At 36.9% G+C, this 21,900-nt stretch overlaps 1 protein-coding gene across 5 annotated transcripts in view; it reads left to right on the top strand.

Moving 5' to 3' along the window:
* Positions 1–13,288: 13,288 nt before the first annotated feature.
* Positions 13,289–21,900, top strand: part of LOC306867395 (phospholipid-transporting ATPase IF-like) — a 53,099-nt gene continuing 44,487 nt past the window's right edge. For all 5 annotated transcript variants that reach the window (XR_013784014.1, XR_013784015.1, XR_013784016.1 and 2 more), the window contains exon 1: positions 13,289–13,485. Coding sequence is in view for 2 of the 5 variants with exons in the window: in XM_079413016.1 (XP_079269142.1) it covers positions 13,459–13,485 (27 nt within the window). In the remaining 3 variants the exon portion in view is untranslated. The remainder of the gene's footprint in view (positions 13,486–21,900) is intronic.

Here is a 21,900-nt window from a genome sequence, read left to right as displayed (position 1 = left end):
CACACTATAAACCACACTGCAGTGTTTATTATTGTTAGCTAAAATAAAGAAAGGCTGTCTGAAACCACCCCATACCCTTATATAGAGCACTAGACATTTCTTTTGGTGTCCGACACCACCAAGTGCTCATTCAATCCCACGACAGACTGCGATAACAAGTGTACAGCCAATGTTCACTCAGTGGTTAGCTTCAAGAGCAGAAGTGCTCATCGCTTGCCTAGCAATGAGCTAGAAACTACCATAAACACCCTAGCAGCTACAGCATGCTATAAATACCCCAGAACACCTATAGCAAGAAGACCAGTGAACACTCAAGTGACCCACTTCAAGCGTCACTGAAAAAACATGCTTCTACCTACATTATTGCTTGCATTCAAGCTGAAACAAACACTATAGTTGCAGTAAAATACCAACAATTTCTAGTCTTTTTTCATACAAATTATTACAAGGGAGAATTATTATTAATAAAGACATATTTTATACTAGGTCCATATGTATGGCATTTCTGATGTTGTAAACTTGCTTGGAAGCCAACCTGGTAACTGAACTCTATCGGTTAGGTTTAGTGTTGGTGGTACGTTATTTTTATTTTTAACCTTTTAGCGCCAATCACTGGACATTTCAGTTCAGAACTGCTGTGATACGTACACAATCAACGTAATAAAATGCTGCCAGATTGATGTTCATTTGCTTTGGACGTTTCACTTTGAAAGTAGCAAACATTATAAGTTTATTGAGGCAAAAAATTGTAGTTAATGGTTTGTTAATAGTGAGAATTGGACCTTAAAATGAAGTGCGACTAAAAAATTTTTTTTTTTTAAATCCACATTTGGCATCACAGTCTAGTTTGGGGCAACCAGCACAGATATACTGTAGATGGGAAAGGGCCGTTCAGTGACATCATGGTGATCACTCTGAAACCATCAGCACTGTCTGAGGAGACCACACTCCATTTTTGCCCATTACGTGAGAGCGTGTATGACAGACCGCCTGCCAAACCCTGCAATCAGTCGTCCCTCTTTACCACCATTAGTGTGTTGTGATAGCCATGCAGTGTTTTGAGGCCTGTCAGCTTGGTATCCCCTCAAGCTACGACAGGTCCTTGTGGAAATGAGGCACGTCCAAAGCTGCAGTCGGATAAATCCAGGCAGACAAGGCCTCTACACTCATGCTCCCTATAAACACATAGTTCACAATACCTCCAATGATTCCTCCCATTTACTGACCTATTTTGAAAGTAAAGCAAGACTGTGATATCCTTGAATTGTAAAAGAACATTTAGGTGTGTCTAACCAGTTAAACATAAACCTACTTCTGAACTGATTTCATTGGTCAACTCCATCACACAATCATCTGTCAGGCATTGTTCAGATCTTATGATAAATGATGTCCATGAAGATGAAGATGTCCAAATTTTTCTTATTTTGTTGAAATATCATATTTTTCCATTTAGTACTGCCCTTCTGACGCGACAGAAGATACTTGCATGTTTCCTGGAAGACAAATGAAGTACAATTTACCTTGATCTTCAAATTCAAAAAGTTTTCACCCCCGGCTCTTAATGCTTCGTGTTTCCTTCAGGAGCATCAGTGAATGTTTGAACCTTTTTTAATTGTTGTGTTTGAGTCCCTCAATCATCCTCAGCGTGAAAAGGTGGATCTCAAAATCATACAGTTACTGCTGGAAAGGGTTCAAATATGCAAAAGATGCTGGAAAACTGAAGATGCTGCAGGACCTGGATGATTTTTCTGAAGAACAGTGCTCAGTTTAACTGTTCAGAACAAACAAGGGACTCATGAACAACCATCACAAAACAAAAAAACAGTCGTAGATCATCCAGGTAACCACACACAGTATTAAGAACCAAGGGTTCCCAAACTTTTGAATGTGGTTATTTTAATAATTTCAGCTATTTTTTTGTCTTGTGGACTATATGTAAACATCTTTTATGGAAAATATCTTACTCAGGACAGTACGAAATAAAAAAATAACATGCATTTTGTATGATCTCTCTTATTTTGGTAAAATTATCCACATGTTCACAGATTCTGCAAGGGGTTCCCAAACTTTCGATCCCCACTGTAACAGAACAGGACTAAAGACATACATTTATTAAAAATCTTGCATAGGTCACTTTGTAAGCATATGCATGCACTCACAAAGACTTACAGCGAATTATGTTTGGTCAGCCATGAGAATGTATTTGAAGGCACACTGCGTCTCGCTGTGGGTCAGTGGCTGTTAGAGATGCTGGCAGGAAGGATTAGTTCCTCACGAAACCCAATCCCATATACACTTAAAGCACAGAGAGCTTGCCAGGTGCAACCAAGCAAGACCAACAGGAACCCAGCTTTAAGGTTCCTAAGTGGGCAATTACAAGTATCTTCCATTAAATAGGATTAACGACGGCAACAAACAGAAACCAGAACTGTCTGTCTATTTACAGAAGAGCGCTGGCTTCAGTTCAGTTTTCATGCCTTCAAATTTTCTAACTGACTGCCAGCGCAGTATAGTATATATATATATATATATATATTGCAAAAAACACAAAACAAAATGACATATATATCAACATGTAACGAAAAACGCCAAGTAATAACTGTTTTTCATATAATTACATATAATGTATAAACCCAATCATTCCAGCAGGTGGCGCTGCAGACTCACATCATAAGGAAAATTATGTGCTGAATTTAATGCTCAAGAGAGAAATATTGCGTTGAAAGTGAATAATACATCATGCAAAATACATAATAATTGTGCAAATTGAAAATAACATCTGATACACATTATGTTATTGTTAAAAGCCTAGTGTGGAGAAAAAAATGAATACAAATAATTTACATGTTGTTCCAAAGCTGTATGAGTTTGTTTCTTCTGCTGAATACAAAAGAAGCTATTTTGAAGAAGGTTTTGGGTCTGACTTACTTCCATATTACGGACAAAATTAGTATGGAAGTCAATGGAGACCAGAAAATATTTGGTTCCCAACATTCTTCAAAAGATCTTCTTATCTTCACCTTGAGGGTTTCTGTTTTGGGTGAACTGTCCCTTTAAGGGGAACTGCACTGTTTAAGTTATTGTACTTTTCATTAAAATGAGTGAAAAACAAAACAAACATAAACAAGCCATAGTGAAATAATTTTTTCCTTCATCCATGTTCCTTCCACTAACATTCATAAATGACAGCTTGATTAGCTTACATGTGGGTGTCAACCTTAAGATCATTTTGATATATTTAACCTTTCAAAATATTAATGATTATTATTATTATTCTTTTAATGACACAAACAAAACTAAATAATGGATTTCACAAAACATCCCCGAATAAATGAAATTAATTCACTTGCAAGTTTATGCTATTCTTATTCTTCTTTTCTTTTTAAAGGTGATTGAAAACTCACTTTTGATGTTCCCACTAAAATGATGTCACTTCCTGGAGGATGATGTCATTAGTGATACTAAGGACAGGGAGGAAAAGCTGTAAAAAGTAGAACATTATTCACAAAATTCCCTTTTTTTGTCCATCAGTTTAAATGAGCTAAATTTTCCATCATGCTGTTTTTATATAGGGGCAGTCGTGGCTTAATGGATAGAGAGTACCTGTTGAGTACTAATGAGCTGAATCAGGTATGTTTGATCAGGATGAGTTTGACAATATGTACTATTGCATGTCTCTAGGAACAGGGTTGGGACACACTATGATCGACATTAGCTGTGGAGCCCGGCAAAAGTGTTTGTGGGGTCACATAGCAGTCAAAAAGGTAGGTGTTCATGAAGATCTTTCTAAAGCCTAAAATGACAAATGAGACACCCTATGGCAATCCTGTTCCTGGAGATCTACCTTCCTGCAAAGTTCAGCTCCAAACCTGATCAACCACGCCTGATCCAGCTAATTATAACCTTCAGGATGTCTTGATAATTACAGACAGGTGTATTTGATCAGGTCTGGAATTGAATTTTGCAGGACGGTAGACCTTCAGAAACAGGATTGGGCATGCCTGCTCTATGGCAAGCTTTATACAAGGTGTGTCCAATCCCACTCTTTGAGGACCACTATCCTGGAGTTTAGCTCAATCAAACACACCTGAACCAAGTACTGCGTTTCAAATCCCATGCCTACTTCCAAGGGTGCCGCTATGGTCTCTAGGCCCCCTGAACAGCATAATGACTCAACCCCCTTGGAATTGCCTTTGGTGGTTGTTGGAATCGTGGAGGGCCCTTGAAAAAAAAAGGCCACAAGAGGTGCGCATCAAGCAAAATATTACTGTACTAATGCACGTTTCTTCAAAGCAATAAAAAAACAAGAATGTATTTGAAAAAAGTGCATAATGTTTAAAATAATGTTTATAAACCATATATAATTAATTACGTTGCTTGAACAAATAGAAACAGCAAGCATCATGTAAGTATATAGGTTAATACCGAAAACTAATCACAAAGCGTAGCCTATTTTTTTTATTTAAAAACATGAGATGCAGTGGGATGCAGAAAACGTTGAACTTACATTAATTTTATGCAGAGCCGTGGCCCTCCAGGAATTGAGTGTGAGACCAATGATTTATGGTGATGTGCAAGGTTAAGTTCTTAAAACCATCAGTGAACAAGCATATACTGTACTAAAGTCAAGCTGGAGAGCAATTGTCCATGACACTTCAGCGGACCACAGGTTTGCCAAAGAGTTTGACAGGGTCATTCTGCTTCATCATAGCCAAGAGCCAGATGAACAGCAGGATAGCAGTATCAAAACAGCAACGCGTACAGAAGCATTTTTTTTTCATTAAAATAATTCTTAATGTGATTTATTCATTTTTTATTCTGTTATTATTTTGTTGTGATTAAAAATAAGATAACAGATAATTGTAACATTAGCAAGGAAAGCTAATTAGCTTGTATACAGCAGGCTACAGCTCAGGGGCAAAGATAAAGTGACTAAATGCTTACATCTTTTAGTTAACATACTTTGCTTCAAAACAAAAGATTTATTTTTCTGTAACTGGATGACACTTAATAGAAAGTAACATTATATAATCTGTTACTAAATCTTTTTCCTTACATTTTCTACTCGCAGGAATTATTAGACATTAGTCCATCCAAAACAGTAATTTTATTTCAATAAAAATGACGACTTGGACAACTTTTCTGAACCAAAATATCAACAACATTTTATTTCTCTTTTTATCCTGAGTGAGGCGCTGTCATGTTATAAAAGGCATTAAACACACTATCTATCTATCTATCTATCTATCTATCTATATATATACAGGTATCTATCTATCTATCCATCCATCCATCCATCCATCCATCCATCCATCTATCTATATACAGGTATCTATATCTATCTATCTATCTATCTATCTATCTATCATCCATCCATCCATCCATCCATCTATATACAGGTATCTATTTCTATCTATCTATCTATCTATCTATCTATCTATCTATCATCTATCCATCCATCCATCCATATACAGGTATCTATGTCTGTCTATCTATCTATCTACACTCTAAAAAACACTGGGTTAAAAACAACCCAAATTGGGTTGTTTCTAACCCAACTGCTGGGTAAATATAGGACAGAACCCATATGGGGTTAAACTAACCCAAGAAGTTGGGTTATTAATTTTAACCCAGCAAATGGGTTGTTTTTCTACCCAAAACTTGGTTATTTTTTACTAAAATGATGGGTTAATTTGATTTCATAAATGGGTTATATTTTGAAAGGTAATTAATTTGTATTCCTTTTAAAATCATATTTTAAAATTAAATATACCACATGATAAACAAACAGGTCAACATTGTATAAGCTTTATTTTTTCATTAATATTTTTCAGCACATTACACTTTGTAAATACACTTTACTCAACCAAAAATTCAAGAGATCATACAAAATTAAAACAATAAAATTCCATTTATAAACAGCACTCAAAAACAATTTATTTCATTTTTATGGTTTGCCTCTGTAGTTGAAAAACTGTAAATGTTTTAACATTTTTAAAAATTCATGAACTACAAAAAAACCTCAAGGTTTAGTAAAACAGTTTGCACATGAATCCATATGCACATGAAGTTAAAAACTCTGAAATACCTCAACAACTGTTTGTTACAAAGCAGTATTGTTTTTAGTCTACGAACCTGTTGTTTTTAGCCTACAGTATGAACACAAAAATAAAACAATGAAATACAGAATTTTTCCAGTAAAAAGTTTTCACAAAAATATTGATAATCATCAGTATGTGCACAAAGTACTACTCTTCCTCAAGCAAAAAAATAAATATATATATATATATATATATATATATATATATATATATATATATATATATATATATATATATATATATATATATAAAAAACTTAACTGCAAATAAAATGAAAAATAAATTGCTACCTCATATACTTGAACCACTACCTGTTCAAAGAACTTCTTATCATCTACTTGCAAGAATGTAGTGCCGAGTGTAAAAATTTCACTGTTGGGGATTCACTTCCCTCCAACTGAAAAATATTTTGAATAAACTCCCAACAATAGAAACACTGTTTTGGATAGGTTACATCGAAAACATAAAATGATTTGAAGCATGCATCTACTGCCCCAATGAGAGTGCTTTGCTCCAAAGCTTTTCCTGCAAGGATGACAAATGCCTGAGAGTCAATGAGTCCATTTTCAAGTGACAGGACATAAGGGTAAGGTCTTGATGCTTCAGCCTGCTGGAGGTACTCCACCATATTTGTTCCAACCTAAAGGACAGATAATGCAAATTAATTAAGGTGAAAAAGAATGGGGGTATCGGGGTGTGGGTATGGGTGGTGGGTTGGGTAGTTAATCCAAAATGTTTATTCAATCAAGGGCCAGAGTTTTGGATGAGGCAAAATACCTGAAAGTTATTATGGCCCACTTTGACAGAGCCACTGACAGGCATACAAAGCAAGTCAAAAGAGTTTCGGTAACACTTTACAATAACGTTTTATTAGTTAAAATGTTGAAATCACATTGTATTTGTTAACATTGGTTAATGCACTGTGAAAATATGAATGACTGTTGCTTTTTTTCAAACTAACAGTAACAAAAATTCAATAAATACTGTAACAAATGTATTGCTCATTGTTAGTTTATGTTAGTTAACACATTAATATTAACAAATGAGACCTTATTGTAAAGTGTTACCAGATTTCTTATTATAAGCTGTTCATGGGCAGGGTTATCCATTTACATTACATTTACATTTAGTCATTTAGCAGATGTTTTTATCCAAAGCGACTTACAAATGAGGATAATAGAAGCAATCAAAATTAACAAAAGAGCAATGCGCAAGTGCTATAACAAGTCTCAGTTAGCTTAACGCAGTACACATAGCAAGTTTTTAAAAAATAATATAATCCCAAACTTTTAAATGGTAGTGTTGTCGTACTTACAGGCTGAATGTCGATGAAAGCTTTTTTGCTTTCATCAACGCTGGGCCGGACAGTTTTGTAGGGTGGAGGTGGAAGCAAAACAGGTAGCAGCTTTAGTGCAAGATTTCCCTTTGCATCTGTAGGAAAACAATTTTCCATATATCAACACTACTAAAAACAGTAGCGAGCTGTCATTTAATAATAACTAATATAGAATATAGGGCCAGATTTACTAAACAGAGAAAATTAGCATGAGACCAAAATCCTATAAAAGCATAGACTGAAGTGTAAAGTTCTGCTGTTGATCTACTAACTATGTGCAAATTAAAGAACATAGACACATAATGACCAATATAACCTAGCAAGAGCAGCAGAAATTAAAAACAATGTGGTTTGACAAGCGATATGTTCAGATAAAGGTATTTCAAATAATTGAAGATGATTGGAGAAAATTTTGCTCCTCCCAGCAGCAATTATTACCAAGCACAAAAATGGGCTAAGACCTATAAACTACCACAAATGCATATGCAATAATGTTAGCCTTGGCCGCAAAAATAATGGCCCAAATTTTTTTTCACTAATTCTTCACTGCATATCTTTAGTAAATTCTGACAGTAATATGGTGCAAGCTTTTAGTAAATCTGGCCCGCAATATCAAAATGGTGGAGAAACTTTAACCTTCTGTCATCTCTTCAACGGAACATGGAAGCTTTGCTTCTCGCTCTGCAAAATGCAAGATCCTGTCAGTATACCAAGGGAGCCATTTTTCAAACAGTTTTGAAGCTGCATCCTGGTGTAGTATGTGAAAGTCTTGTGCAATCTACAAGCAAAAATAACAACAACAAAAACTTTTCTTAAAAAAGAAAAAATATAACTCATGTTACCATATGCTAAAGACAGTATGTTAACATACCATTCCTGGGTTAGTTAGCCGAGGAAACTCATTGAGGACCTCAAACTTATTTTTTGAGTTGTTTGCCCTTATCCACTGCGCCCTGTACAACGCAGTTTCTCGCATGTACTGTTCCAGCTGGCTGATGGGCTGTGTGTTGTTTCTCAGCCATTGTTTAATTTCCTCAGCTCTCTCTTCAGATATGGTTGATTCTGCTGGACAAAGAAATAATGCTGTTAATCAAATAGAGGCTTACAGAAAAATCCAACATATAAAAGGATAAGTTAAAGAGCTTTTCAACACTTTAACCAGTTAATCCTGGATGTTTCTAAACTCCATGCAAAATGATTCCTGAATTATAATGCTTAACATTTCCCATTACTCATAATTTATTCAGGGTCAACAATTAATCCTGGTTATTCATAAACTGACGTTTTACACTGTACATTTGTAAACCATGAGTTAATGTTCTTATTTGCATATTTGTGGTGTCTGTGTCATTGTTTGGATAAATGCTGCTTGCGACATATTTACATAACAGCTCTAACATTGTGCACTGCACAATCATATTATATCGATCTCTTCACTCCAATTGATAGTTTTCACGTGACATCACACCCTTATAGGAACGCTATGCTCCATTGTGCGCCAGTTATTTTTACGTGGTTTGCATTAAGTAGTAAAACGCTGATATTAAAAGGCAAAATTCAGTAAACACCTTACTTACTGCAGAATATAAACGCAGCGTGCATAGTTTTACATTAAATAGTGGAATTGTTGAGTAACATCTCAGAAAGAAATGGCAAATCTGCTTTATTCCTTGAAAAAGAGATGAACTGTACCACTTAAGCTGGGCACACCACATACTGACTGCACCCTCTTTTTCACTTCTGTTCATTAAATGTCTGCCAAATTTTGTCAGGGTTTTGTCTCGGTTGTTGTATCGCATATATATATATATATATATATATATATATATATATATATATATATATATATATATATATATATATATATATATATATATATATATATATATATACACATACACACACACACACACACACACAAATATTTACATGTTAAGAAATTTGCTGAAAAAAATGCATTTGAAAACGAGAGGATGCTTCTTTTTTCTGCATTATAAACAACAAAAAGTCCCTTTGTCTTGACATCTTAAAATCATTGGACTTTTTTTGCATGAACTACTCCTTTAAGAATCGAGTCTACCCATTACCTGGCACGACTGTCCTGCATGGTGCATCTTCTTTCTCTCCTTGTGGTCTTCTCAAGCGCCTCAGTCGCTTTCGTATGTTCCTCAGTCTCTCTTCAATGAACCCAGTGGCTGGTCTATTATTTCGGCATTGGGCATACCATGTGTCCTGGAAAGACATAATGTATGAACATACAATACACATGGCCTGAATTTCAGTGCGGGATTGTGGGTATTGTGAATAATTCTATACATTCCTCTACACATTGTCACTTATATATTTAAAAAATTCAGCAATTTAAACAATTCTGTATGCCCTCTCTGACACGTACACAGTAACATGTACTATTTACATAGCAACAAATCTTACTACTTACATAACCATTGGCAGTTTTATCGTGCAGACAGGGGAATGCTTGCACCAAGGCTGATGCTAGGCCCTTTTTTGTCTCCGAGCTTGGACTATGAACAAGAAAAGACAAAAATAGTGAATAATCAGAACAAACGATTGTACAACCATGACGCGGGCCACAAAAAAATGGGCTAAGCTACCTCGGCTTTAGGTGATTATGATCCATCATATAAGTGATATTTTAGATACAGGACGGCACATTTTACCAGTCGGAAACGATTAAATAATACGAAGACAAATACAAACCTTAATTTCACCAGAAAAAACGCTGAAGACAGTGTTTGAAAAAGTGCCGTCTAGAAGTCCTCCTGCTGACGATCCAAAAAGCCCGCGACAGATGACCCAAAAATTGGGTTGTTTTGACTCAGCAGCACTGCAGTACGATGGAGGATGGGCAGGTTTGACTGTACGTGTACAAAAGGTGGTTTTCAGAAATGTATTACCAAAGATTTAGCTGTAATGGACAGAAATCTCATTTTAATAATCTGAAAAGGCAAGGAATGCAAGTTTACATTACATCTCGTTGCATAAAGTTGAAAATTGATTTACTATCAGACCAGCGGGCATTATAAACCAGCAAAGCAAAACGAACGAAGCTGGCGGCGCATTTAATGCCATGTAAACTTGACTGTTATCGCACATTTGTCTTTTTATAGCCCTCAGTATTATGTTATGTGTATAAATAGGTTAAAAAATACATGTTATATGTATAAATATATTGATACGAACCTTATTTCTCCAAATATTACAGTGTGTGTGGCATCCACCTCCACCTCGAATTCAGTCAGCCCGCGCTGCGCTGAGCCTACTGAGTTGATTTGACCCAAGAAGCTGGGTTGATGCGTCTGGGTGGGGGAGGGGGTGTATTGATTCAACTCTCAGTAAAAATGACCCAGAAAATAACCCAGCGGTTGGGTTACAAAGAACTACCCCAAAACTACCCAGGACTGAGAAAATAACCCCCAAAAAATACCCAAATGGCTTAACCCAGCATTTGGGTAGAAAAAATAACCCAGGATTTTTTAGAGTGTATCTATCCATCCATCTATATACAGGTATCTATCTATCTATCTATCTATCTATCTATCTATCTATCCATCCATCTATCTATCTACAGGTATCTATGTCTATCTATCTATCCATCTATCTATCTATCTATATACAGGTATCTATCTATCTATCTATCTATCTATCTATCTATCTATCTATCCATCCATCCATCCATATACAGGTATCTATGTCTATCTATCTATCTATCTATCTATCCATCCATCTATATACCTATCTACAGGTATCTATCTATCTATCCATCCATCCATCCATCCATCCATCTATCTACAGGTATCTATGTCTATCTATCTATCTATCTATCTATCCATCCATCCATCCATCCATTCATCCATCCATCCATATCTATCTATCTATCTATTGTGGCGGGAGGAGCCAACGACAGACACAGTGGGCGTGGCGTCAAGCCTCGGAGAGGTTTTTATTAAACAATATATCAAAATAAAGTGTCCAAAGGGGGAAAAGTGTCCAAAATAAACGGGGATCTGGTGTCCTCGTCGTGCTGCGGGGCTGTGTAGGAGGGCAGTGTTCAGGAGGGAAGGGTCCAGGGAAGGGGCGGAGTCCGGTGGCCGCACGCGCTCCCCTCTCGGGGCCGGGAGCGAGTGGCGGCGGCGTCTCTGGCGCGGCTTCGTCCATCTCCTGGATTCCCGGCGCTTCTGGGGGACTCGGCGGCTCGGCATCCTAGCCCGTCAGCCGCCTAACGGGTGCGGCAGTCCTCCTCGACGCTCCCTTCCTGGACCCACGAGGACACCAGCGTGCATGCACGGGAAGAGACCGGTCTCCCGAGGAGAGGCGCGTTCGGTATTTAACGGCGGCGGTGATGAGGCTCTATTCACGTCAGGTGCGCCTCATCACACGCCGCCAGCCCTGCGTGTTCAGCGCCCCTCCTCTCACACACACCCACTCCTGTCGGGAGCCTGGTGAAGGGCGGCGAATAAGGGACGGGGTGGTGATGATGGACAGGGGGGAGGCAGCCGACTCGTCACACTATCTATCTATCTATCTATCTATCCATCCATCCATCCATCCATCCATCCATCCATCCATCCATCCATCCATCTATATACAGGTATCTATCTATCTATCTATCCATCCATCCATCCATCTATCTATATACAGGTATCTATGTCTATCTATCTATCTATCTATCTATCTATCTATCTATCTATCTATCTATCTATCTATCTATCTATCTATATACAGGTATCTATGTCTATCTATATATCTATCTATCTATCTATCTATCTATCTATCTATCTATCTATCTATCTATCTATCTATCTATCTATCTATCTATCTATTAACTGAATGGGCAAAAGCTGATGCGCAAAACTGAACATTCTCAATAATTGTTTTGATTTTCCCCAAATATTAGGCAGTGATCTGACAGCTGTGATGCTCTTAAACTAATCCAGAGACGCTCAGTGGATGATGAGGTAATGCAGTGCTCTCTGACAGATTAATGCTGTATATATACAGACTTCAACGCAGCGTGAACCACTGGCATGGCATAATCTGCATCTGTTCCCCATAATACCACTGAGTCACAAGATCATGACATTCTATCGGAAATAGATACATATATGTAGTTACGTGCAAAACTTCAGGTGTTTTAAATTAGCTACACACACACATATATATACATATATATTTAGGCAGGTTACATGCACGACGCAGAGAGAGTGAAAAACCAGACGTAGTACCAAAAAATGGCTGTTTGTGGTATGACGCCCTAAATAATATCTCACAGAAACCTCAATTTTTTTCATATCAACTTCAAATTTGGAACATAACTTATTTAGACATAAGGCTTTAATTATATATCAATTTTAGAGTAAAACCTGTTATGTAAAATATAAAAAATTAGTATTGTGTATTTTCTTTACTTAAATTTAGACTTCTATAACTTTTTTAACTTTCGTATTTTAATATAATATAACCTGCTGATTGTCTTCTTTAAAAAGAGTCCAACTTTATGTCTGTATTCCAAAGCATTCATGCATTTGCAGAGTTTATGTTATGTTCAAAAATGGGGGGTGACAGTTAAGGGGTTAAGATACTTTATTCAACAATTGCACAGTTTACAGGAACGTTCAACTCCATTATACAAATAACAATGTGCAGTTTCCAACATTGCAGGCGTTTTAACATAAAACATAAACAAAAGACTCACATCATCACATTTTGCCAGGGGAAGTACGGATTTACAAAAAGATATCAAAGTGTTTACAAACATTCACAGTTAGCGAACCCCAGCTGGAGCACAACTTTGAGCCGGGGTGACGTCACCTCCGGGGTGTTGCCAGTCAGTCGGAAGTCGTCTCTGCGGTGTGTGTTTGTGTCGAGCCGGGATCTTCGCGTCCGCTTGCTCGCTCTGTACCGCGGAGAGGAGGACGCGCCAGGGGAAGCGCTTTTATTGATGCTGCGGGGATTTGTGTCGGAGGAGCGGGCTAGCTCACTGCGCTAGCTCCGGACAGGATGATTCGCTGGATCCGACAGCAGCTGGTAACGTTACGAGCCGTTTAAACTCTTTTATCGCCACGCAATCTGCTCGCTTCATTGTTATTGAGTTAGCGCGAAGCTAGCGTGTAACGTCTGGATAATTAAATCGGTTTACAACGAATTAAATGACTTTTAATGAAGGCACAGGGCAGCGTTTCGCTTAAATTAAACGATGTATTGTTGTATTTTGTGTAGCATAACATATTAGGTTATTGATAACACGAATAACGAGAATTTAACGGTTTTGTTTTGAAATGGTTTAGTTTGTTTCCTTCTTTCTGGCACTGCAGCTAATGTTACTCGAGAGCTTTATGAATATTGCCAAAAAGTTTGACCATAACTTCACTAGTAGACTGATCTGTTGAGGCTGACTCGTTGACTTCACATGCTTTGTTTGAATATTATAAACAAAAACTGCTTTAAATACTTCAAATATGCATGTCCCCTTCCTCTGTTGTTCATCTGTCATATGATGATATTTGTAATCTATAACTGTTTGTTGTCTAATATAATTTAGTTTTGGTGAAACTACTAAAATAATGTTTTCTAGCAAGCATTTATTAAGATTTCCGGAGGTACTGTTTTGTGCTTAATTTAATTTTTATAATCAAGCTATGACTCATTTTATAATCAAGCTAACGTTAATGCTCCCATAAAGAAAAAAATACTTTACAAAATGGGTATTTTAGTTAACGATTAATCATTATTAATCACATTCAAAATAATAGTTTGTTTGCCTACTATGTGTGTGTGTACTTTGAATATAAATACACCATTTATATATATTTAAAAAATATTAGTATGCATATAATTTATATAAATATTTTAGGATTTAAATTAACATTTTGTTCTGTGTGTGCATTATACATAATAATACACACATGGTATGTAAACAGACTTTTATTTTGAATGCAGTTAATTGTGATTAATCGTTTTGCAGCCCTAATTTGAGGTACTTTATACTTTAGTTAAGGTAGCTTTTATTCAGTACAGTAACAGTGAAGAAATATCTTTAGAAAAAGCCCAATGTAGAGCATATAATAAAACATCTGTCCTTTACATGTACAGTTATGTTGCAATAATGTTGTACATTAGCCATATGTGATGGTTTTAAGTTATTTAGGTGGATAACTAATCGATTTTTTACTTTTTTTTTAAATTAATTGTAGGCTAATGTGCATCTGCCACAATGTTTGAGCCTATTATGTTCATTTTAAAACTAAGCATTGATTTGTAAATGGACTGTTTCCGCAACTGAAGATAATTGCTTGAATATGGTGTATAGTTAGTGTAATATTTCCTTATTTTGATGGTTACAACACTTCTCAGCTGGCTTACAGTAATTTACAGAGAAGACTAGATGTATCTTAACATGTTTGTATGTCTGAAGGTTGTGCCCTAACGCTGTTGGCTTCACGTCACAGGAAATGTATTTAGATCTGGTCTCATTTCAGACACTGCTACCCTGTGGCTGCAAACACGTGGAGGTGGGGCAGAACCACATCTCTGTTTTTCACATCTTTCAGGTGTCGCTTTTTCGCGTATGTGTAATTGGGCTTGTGCTGGGGGTAATTGGTGTGTTTTACTATAACAGTGGAGTGTTCCTGCGAAGCTGAAATGGCAGTGTTGCATTTAAAGTTTTCAGAACTTCCCTCATTTGGTAGTTTTGTAATTGTTCCTGTCAAACAATCACCCAGTAAGAGATTTGTTTTTTTTGTTTAAGCCTGTTGTGCATATTATAGTTCAGGTGTTGTGATCACTTTTCGCTACCAACCTTGTGGATTCAGTTCCTCTCTCTTTTACACGTTATTGCACATCCTAAAACCAAATTGATTATAAGAGGAATGTTATTAAAGAAATAGTTCACACAAAAAAATTAAATGTACTCACCCTCAGGCCATCTGAGATACAGATGAGTTTGTTTCTTCAACAGATTTAGAGAAATGCAGCATTGCATCACTTGCTCACCAATGGATGCTCTGCAGTGAATGGGTGCCGTCAGAATAAGAGTCCAAACAGCTGATAAAAACATCACGATAATCCACACCACTCCAGTCCATCAGTTAACATCCTGTGCCAATAGCTGTAAGAAACAAATCCATCAAGGTGTTTTAACTTTAAACCGTCGCTTTTGGCCAAAATATAGCCATAATCCATAATAATGCTTCCTTCTGTGGAAAAAGTCCATCTCCTGTTGTCTCTCACATCATAATAAATCCACACATTTATTTAGAGCTGTTTTTGGCTTGTTTGATCTGTGCAGATTTCTCTCCTGATTCAGGCCAGATTACTTTTTCACTGAAGGAAGTGTTATATTATGGACTCCTTTTTTAGCCAGAAGCAAAGGTTTGAAGTTAAAAACTTCTTAATGATGGATTTGTTTCTTACTAACACAGCTTTTGGCTTCACAAGAATTGATGGACTGGAGTGGTGTGGATTATTGTGATGTTTTTATCAGCTGTTTGGACTCATTTTGACGACACCCGTTCACTGCAGAGCGTCCATTGGTGAGGAAGTGATGCAATGCTACATTTCTCCAAACCTGATAAAGAAACAAACTAAATCTCAGATAGCCCGGGGGTGTGTACATTTCTAGCAAATTTCATTTTTGGGTGAACTATTCCTTTAATTAGTTTTTGTACCCTGACACCTTTTTTTGATTACAGGGATCAGCATGTGGGCTTTAAGCATTGTTTGCAGATTTATTTATGAATCTCCATTTCAGACATCATGTTACCAATCCGTGTATTCGCTTGTCCGCGGATTGATTCATTGATGTTGCATGGTTTGAGAAAATGATGAACAGAAATGTATGCAGGTGAAGCATGGCTGGTAGATGATCTTGAGCTATAGGGACAAATCTGTGTTTACATGAAAAGTGTCACATCTAGACAACAAGATGTCAAATGTTTGAGGTGGGCTCTTTTGACTTGGGCCCATAAACAACCACCCACAACATCCTAGCTTTGCTGTTGTGAGTCTTGCACAAGCAACCACTCTTTTCTTCAGAACTGGAAAATAATCTAGCTGTTGTTTTATTGCCTTGAATGAGTAAGTTACAGAATTTAAGAGAGTTGAAGCCATTTGCCTTAATGCGATCTTCTCTGTTTTATTCCTTCCTTCATCCAGCCTAATTTACACAAGGCTACTAATGTTTCTTCATGTTTCAGTGAGTCATGGGAAGTGTCTTGTTATGGCAGGGCTTAGAGTCAGGGCAGAGCACTAAAGCCTAATGTGATCTGCACTCTGTTTGCTTTTCTGCTGCCAACGTCATCTTACACAAGCTCATCTGCTGCCATACCAGCTGCTTCCAGCTCACAATCACATAACTCATCATCAGTCAGTATGTTTATATATTCATTTTAATGTAGTATTTATTCCAGTGTGTGTGTTTGAAGTACATGTGGCTGTTAGTATTATATTTTATTAATAGCTGTAATGCACATGTTCTGTGTAGAGTGCTGGTGGCCACATGAGTCCATGTTCAAATGCACTTCTTTGGTCTGAGTGCTTGTCTGGTGAGGTATCAGTGCAAGCAAAGTAGGTATGTAAATGTAAACAGGCGGGACATCTGCTCTGTGTCATTATATTGGGTCTGTGCATTGCATCTTGAAGTGTAACAGCAGCCTGGTGGAAAGTAACAACGAGGGCATGAAGCAAAAATCCCATTTTGTCCATATGGAATAACTGAATCAAATTGTCCTTGATCTTTTGACATTCAGAGCTGTGTAGATTACTAAATTGTAATCCATTACTGATTCTAAATTACATGACAAAAATTGTAGTTAATGTAATCCATTGCATTACACATTTTAGGAAATGTAATTAGATTACTTTTAGATTACCTTTGACCCATCTCGTTTTTCACATTGATTTAAAAAGGACAATCTTGTACAACAACGGAAATTTCCAATTTTAAAATGAATCAAAATAAAACACTGAAAAAATGAAATGCTTTATTTGGTTATCTTCATGTCGTGTGACCATAATCAACGTCAGAGAACCGTGAACATGCAAATGTGATGCTTCATTATTAAAATATTTTTTTTAAAGTGCCCCTATTATGGATTTTTGAATGAAAATGCAAATTCATTCTTAGCCACTAGGGGCCATTTTTGGAGCGTTAAAAGCTCACAAACACTGCTTTAAATGAAATCAACCAATCACTGCATATTAGCGTCACGCAAAGGAGGGGTTTGGAAAAATGAATCATTGAGCGAATCGTTTGGGAGTCGTTTAGCATATAAGGTAAAAATAAATGCATAGTATAAGAAAATGAAAGTGTTTTTTGACCTTGCATGTATGTAAGAGGATCAGATGACAAAAAAGGTTGAATTTGTGCATTTTAATGTGTTTGAAAGACAAACGCCTTCCAAAGTAATATGCATGGCAAAATAACCGACTGAGTGATGATTCAAAAAGAAAAAAAAGTACCTGTAGTCTGATTACAAGTATTTTCAAATGTAATTTAATCTAATTACAAGTACTTAATTTTTGGAATCTGATTACGTAATCCAGATTACATGTAATCAATTACTACCAGCTCTGTTGACATGTAAGAAGTCATTGTATGATAAAAGCATCCTGTAAGTTTCAGAACTTAGAATTTTCTTGTAAGTCTAAAAACAGAAGTCAAGCTGCCAAAATGACTCATTTTTGGAATTTGTCACATTGTGACAGCAAAGTGCAATGAAAAACCGCCTCTGCAGAATCAGATCAAAACCTGTTTCTATTGGCGTATGTTCTAAATAACAAGAGAATCAAACACAGGCAACCAAACGATAAAGATGCTCCGAGGATAACAAGAGGAGAACAGTCTTTGAATTGCCTTCCTTCTTATCCTAACATTATGAAAGAGTGGATGAACTTTGTTTAATAAAGTTCCAGATCACGACAGTAAGAACCTGGTCGTTTGTTTGAATCATTTTACCACAGATTTGTTTTTAAACAAGGCACAAATCGATTCAGGATTTGCAGAGAGATTAAAACTAAAAGACGATGCCGTGTCAGCTATATTGGATCCAACAGTAATGTTGCAACTAGGGATGGCTCGATAACATAATTTTGGCTTCGGTACGATACCAGAATGTAGTACCTCGGTATCGATACTAAATCGATACCATAGGTGACAAATAACCAGCCTCAAAAGATAAGTGAATTTAAAAAAATATATTATTATTAATAATAATAAAAACAGATTTATATACCTTTTGTATCAAACTGTAACAAAAAACCTAAAGGGAACATGGGTTACATTTTGATGTTGGAGAAAAAAAAATACTGAAGTAATAAGATGAAAATATATTCAAATCTCATCTTTTCAGTGCAAACACATAGTGCAAACTAAATGTCTCCTAAAAAAAAAAACCTACCGGAAACATAGGTTTCATTTTGAAGAAGTTTGAAGAAAAAAAAATAGCACTGAAGTTGCGCAATTGATGCAACAAATGTTGCTTTATTGTAAAGTGTTATTCTAACAGTCAAAGTAATGTTCAAAATCATGTTATTTCTCTCTCTCTCAGATTGATTTCAGACTCAACCAAAGAAAAAGCATTAAATATAAATCTCACTCTCTCACTTGCTTCATATTAGCGGTCGGCAGCGCGTCAGAAACATTCCCTTCATATCATTGATACTAAAATTAATATAGCAAAACTCTTGCTCAATTCATATCCAATTAAAATTTGATTGTATGAACTGCAAGTGCATGCATTACGTGACCAAAACTTCATTGATTCTAGCGTGTCTCACATGCACATTTGCGCTTACTGTATTACATCTGAATGTGCGTTGATCAGATGTAAATAAAAGGTCAAATCAAATCTGAATTTATGAATGATGCACTCACCTGTCGATGTCTTAATTCTTTGAAAAGATCAGGATGAGCAAGCGGCAAATGCTTAAAAAGATTTGATGTGTTCCTGTGGCAACATGATTTATAGCAACGCTTGCATACAGGTGCAGTAAGGTCAGTTCCTTCACCTTTGTCATCTGTTTTGTATCCAAAGTAATGCCATATTTCACTTCTACTGTTCTCTTTATTTATTAATTTTGGGTGCGCTGAGTTTCATCTGTTTGATCCATCGCGTTGTTCTGTTGTCACATTTACTGGTTGCGCAGCAATTTGGGAAGCACTGCCACCTACAGGTGCATTTTGCAACAGCAGCATATGAAATACCGAATTGAGCAAAATTATGATATCGTACCGTTTGAAATATAATATACACCGGTATTTTTCCAGTATCGGTATACCGCGCATCCCTAGTTGCAACTCACAAGTAGGGCAGTCGTGGATAGAGAGTTGGACTTGTAACCTGAAGGTTGTGGGTTCGAGTCTCAGGTCCGGCAGGGATTGTAGGTGGGGGAGTGAATATCTCTCTAACCTCAATACCACAACTTATTTTTATACTTATTTTTATAACTTATTTTTAACCTAAATCACAGCAGCGTCCGTCTATAACCCCTTTCACACTGCACGTTGGTCCCCGAAAATTGCCGGAGTGCCTTCTGTGTGAATGCAAACACATCCCCAGATTAATTCCGGGATCAATCCTGGGTTGGGGACCTAGTAACATTGTGGGGTTCAGTCCCGGAACGAGCTCTGTGTGAACAAAAGCCAGAACCAATGGCGTAAAGGCTGATGACACGCGTTATGCGACTCTTTTACCAGGTGTTTTGAAGGCAGATCAAAGTTCACACAACGAAAAATGTGTAAACTGGAATGAAGCAGCGATCAGGGAGCTCCTCACTATCCGCACTGAAGCTGAAATCGTTCGCCAGTTTAGTGAAATGGTGCGCGGCGCATTGTACACGTCACATGAAATGTCACGTGTCTTTACGAGATCTTTACAGGTTGTGTGTGAACGCACACACAGATTCTGGAAAATCACTGGAACACATTACCCGTGTATTTTCCAGAATCTCTGTGTGAAAGAGGCTTATGAAGGATGTAGGCTGTCAAACAGACATGCAGAATTTTACACAGCTGTGCTTTTCGAACCATTAAGCAATCATAGCAGTCTAGAATGAGCCACAGCGGAGCGTTTCGAGGATGGCGGTTGAAATAAGGACAGAAAAGAGCACATTACTTCTGAATTATGGTGTTTTTAATGTTAAAATCTTGTAAGTGGACATCAGAGAACAGTGCAATTTGACCCCTTTAATACTAACTTATGAAGCAGAAAGACCTACTGTCTCCATCGTTGATAATCGATGTTATAGGCTTTTGTTAAAGCCATCAGCCAGCATTATATTAACTTTACAGCCAAAAGAACTCTTTCACAGGCGCCCATTCCCATGAATCACTGCAAATGACGTAATGGAGTCTTTCAGTCTACATAAATATTTTTGTGTGTATTTTGAAATAAATTAAATGTATTGTTTCTATACACTTAATTAAGTTTTTTGAAAGAAGTCTCTTATTCTCACCAAGGCTGTGTTAGTTTGATGATGAGTACAGTAAAAACAGCTATATTCTGGACATTGTAGTCTATAGACCTTCGTTATATCAATCAAATGACAATAGTGAGCAAACCACTCTTTATTTGCTTGAGTAATTACATGAACAACAGTGTTTACTTATGATCAATGGTTGTTTTCATTTAACGTATTAATTTTTAATTCTTTAGATAAAGGTGTGTTCTCAGTAGCTCATTAGTTTTTGCTGCAATATCGCAACTAGTCTAATTAATCAATCAACTGTTGAAATACTTGCCATTTTGCCTGTAGAAGTAAAAATAGTACTTGGCAAATACAAAATACATGTTTTACATCTTCAAAGCATTTCCACATGAAAGATTGAATAAGATGTTGTGCTGAGTAACCTCTCAACTCTACATTAGCAAAGGAAACGGCTCGTTCTCAGCACCAATTGCCAAGAAAGTGATTGATTTTGGGAATGGGGACTTTAATGAACAACTTAACTAAATTTGCAATTGCAGTTGACATATGTTCCTGTAAACTTAAGGATTTTTGTTGTGATGTGTTTACTTGGCCGTCTGGAGTTCTCCATGCGAGTCTAGTCATATAGACCCTTTTTCTGTTAGTAAAAATTGTGACATTTTTCTGTGGGCGGAGCTTAGCTGGAGGCAGAAAGATTCCACTGAACGCTTCACTAACGCTAGCTATGAAGTTTGTTAGCTTGTTTTTTAACAATAACTGGAGAAAATCCGATTTCACCCACATATGTAAGGTCACGCACTGTCCAGGACCGCGGTTGTTATTTGAAAAGGTTAACTTTAATGGACGAAACCAGATCGGCCGACCCGCAACACGCTTTTACTCGAAGCATGGACGATCTGACAGGATTCCCTCCGGTTGACTGACTCGCATCTAACCTGTGTAGTTAAGATAGACTCACAGTGTCTATCTAGTCATGAAGATGTATTTTCAATTTCAGCAGGCAACTATTTTTACAGC

This window comes from Barbus barbus, assembly GCF_936440315.1.
Source record: "Barbus barbus genome assembly, chromosome: 49".
NCBI classification, from domain to species: domain Eukaryota; kingdom Metazoa; phylum Chordata; class Actinopteri; order Cypriniformes; family Cyprinidae; genus Barbus; species Barbus barbus.
The sequence above is the reverse complement of the archived record's forward strand: the minus strand, read 5'-3'. Positions and strand labels throughout refer to the sequence as shown.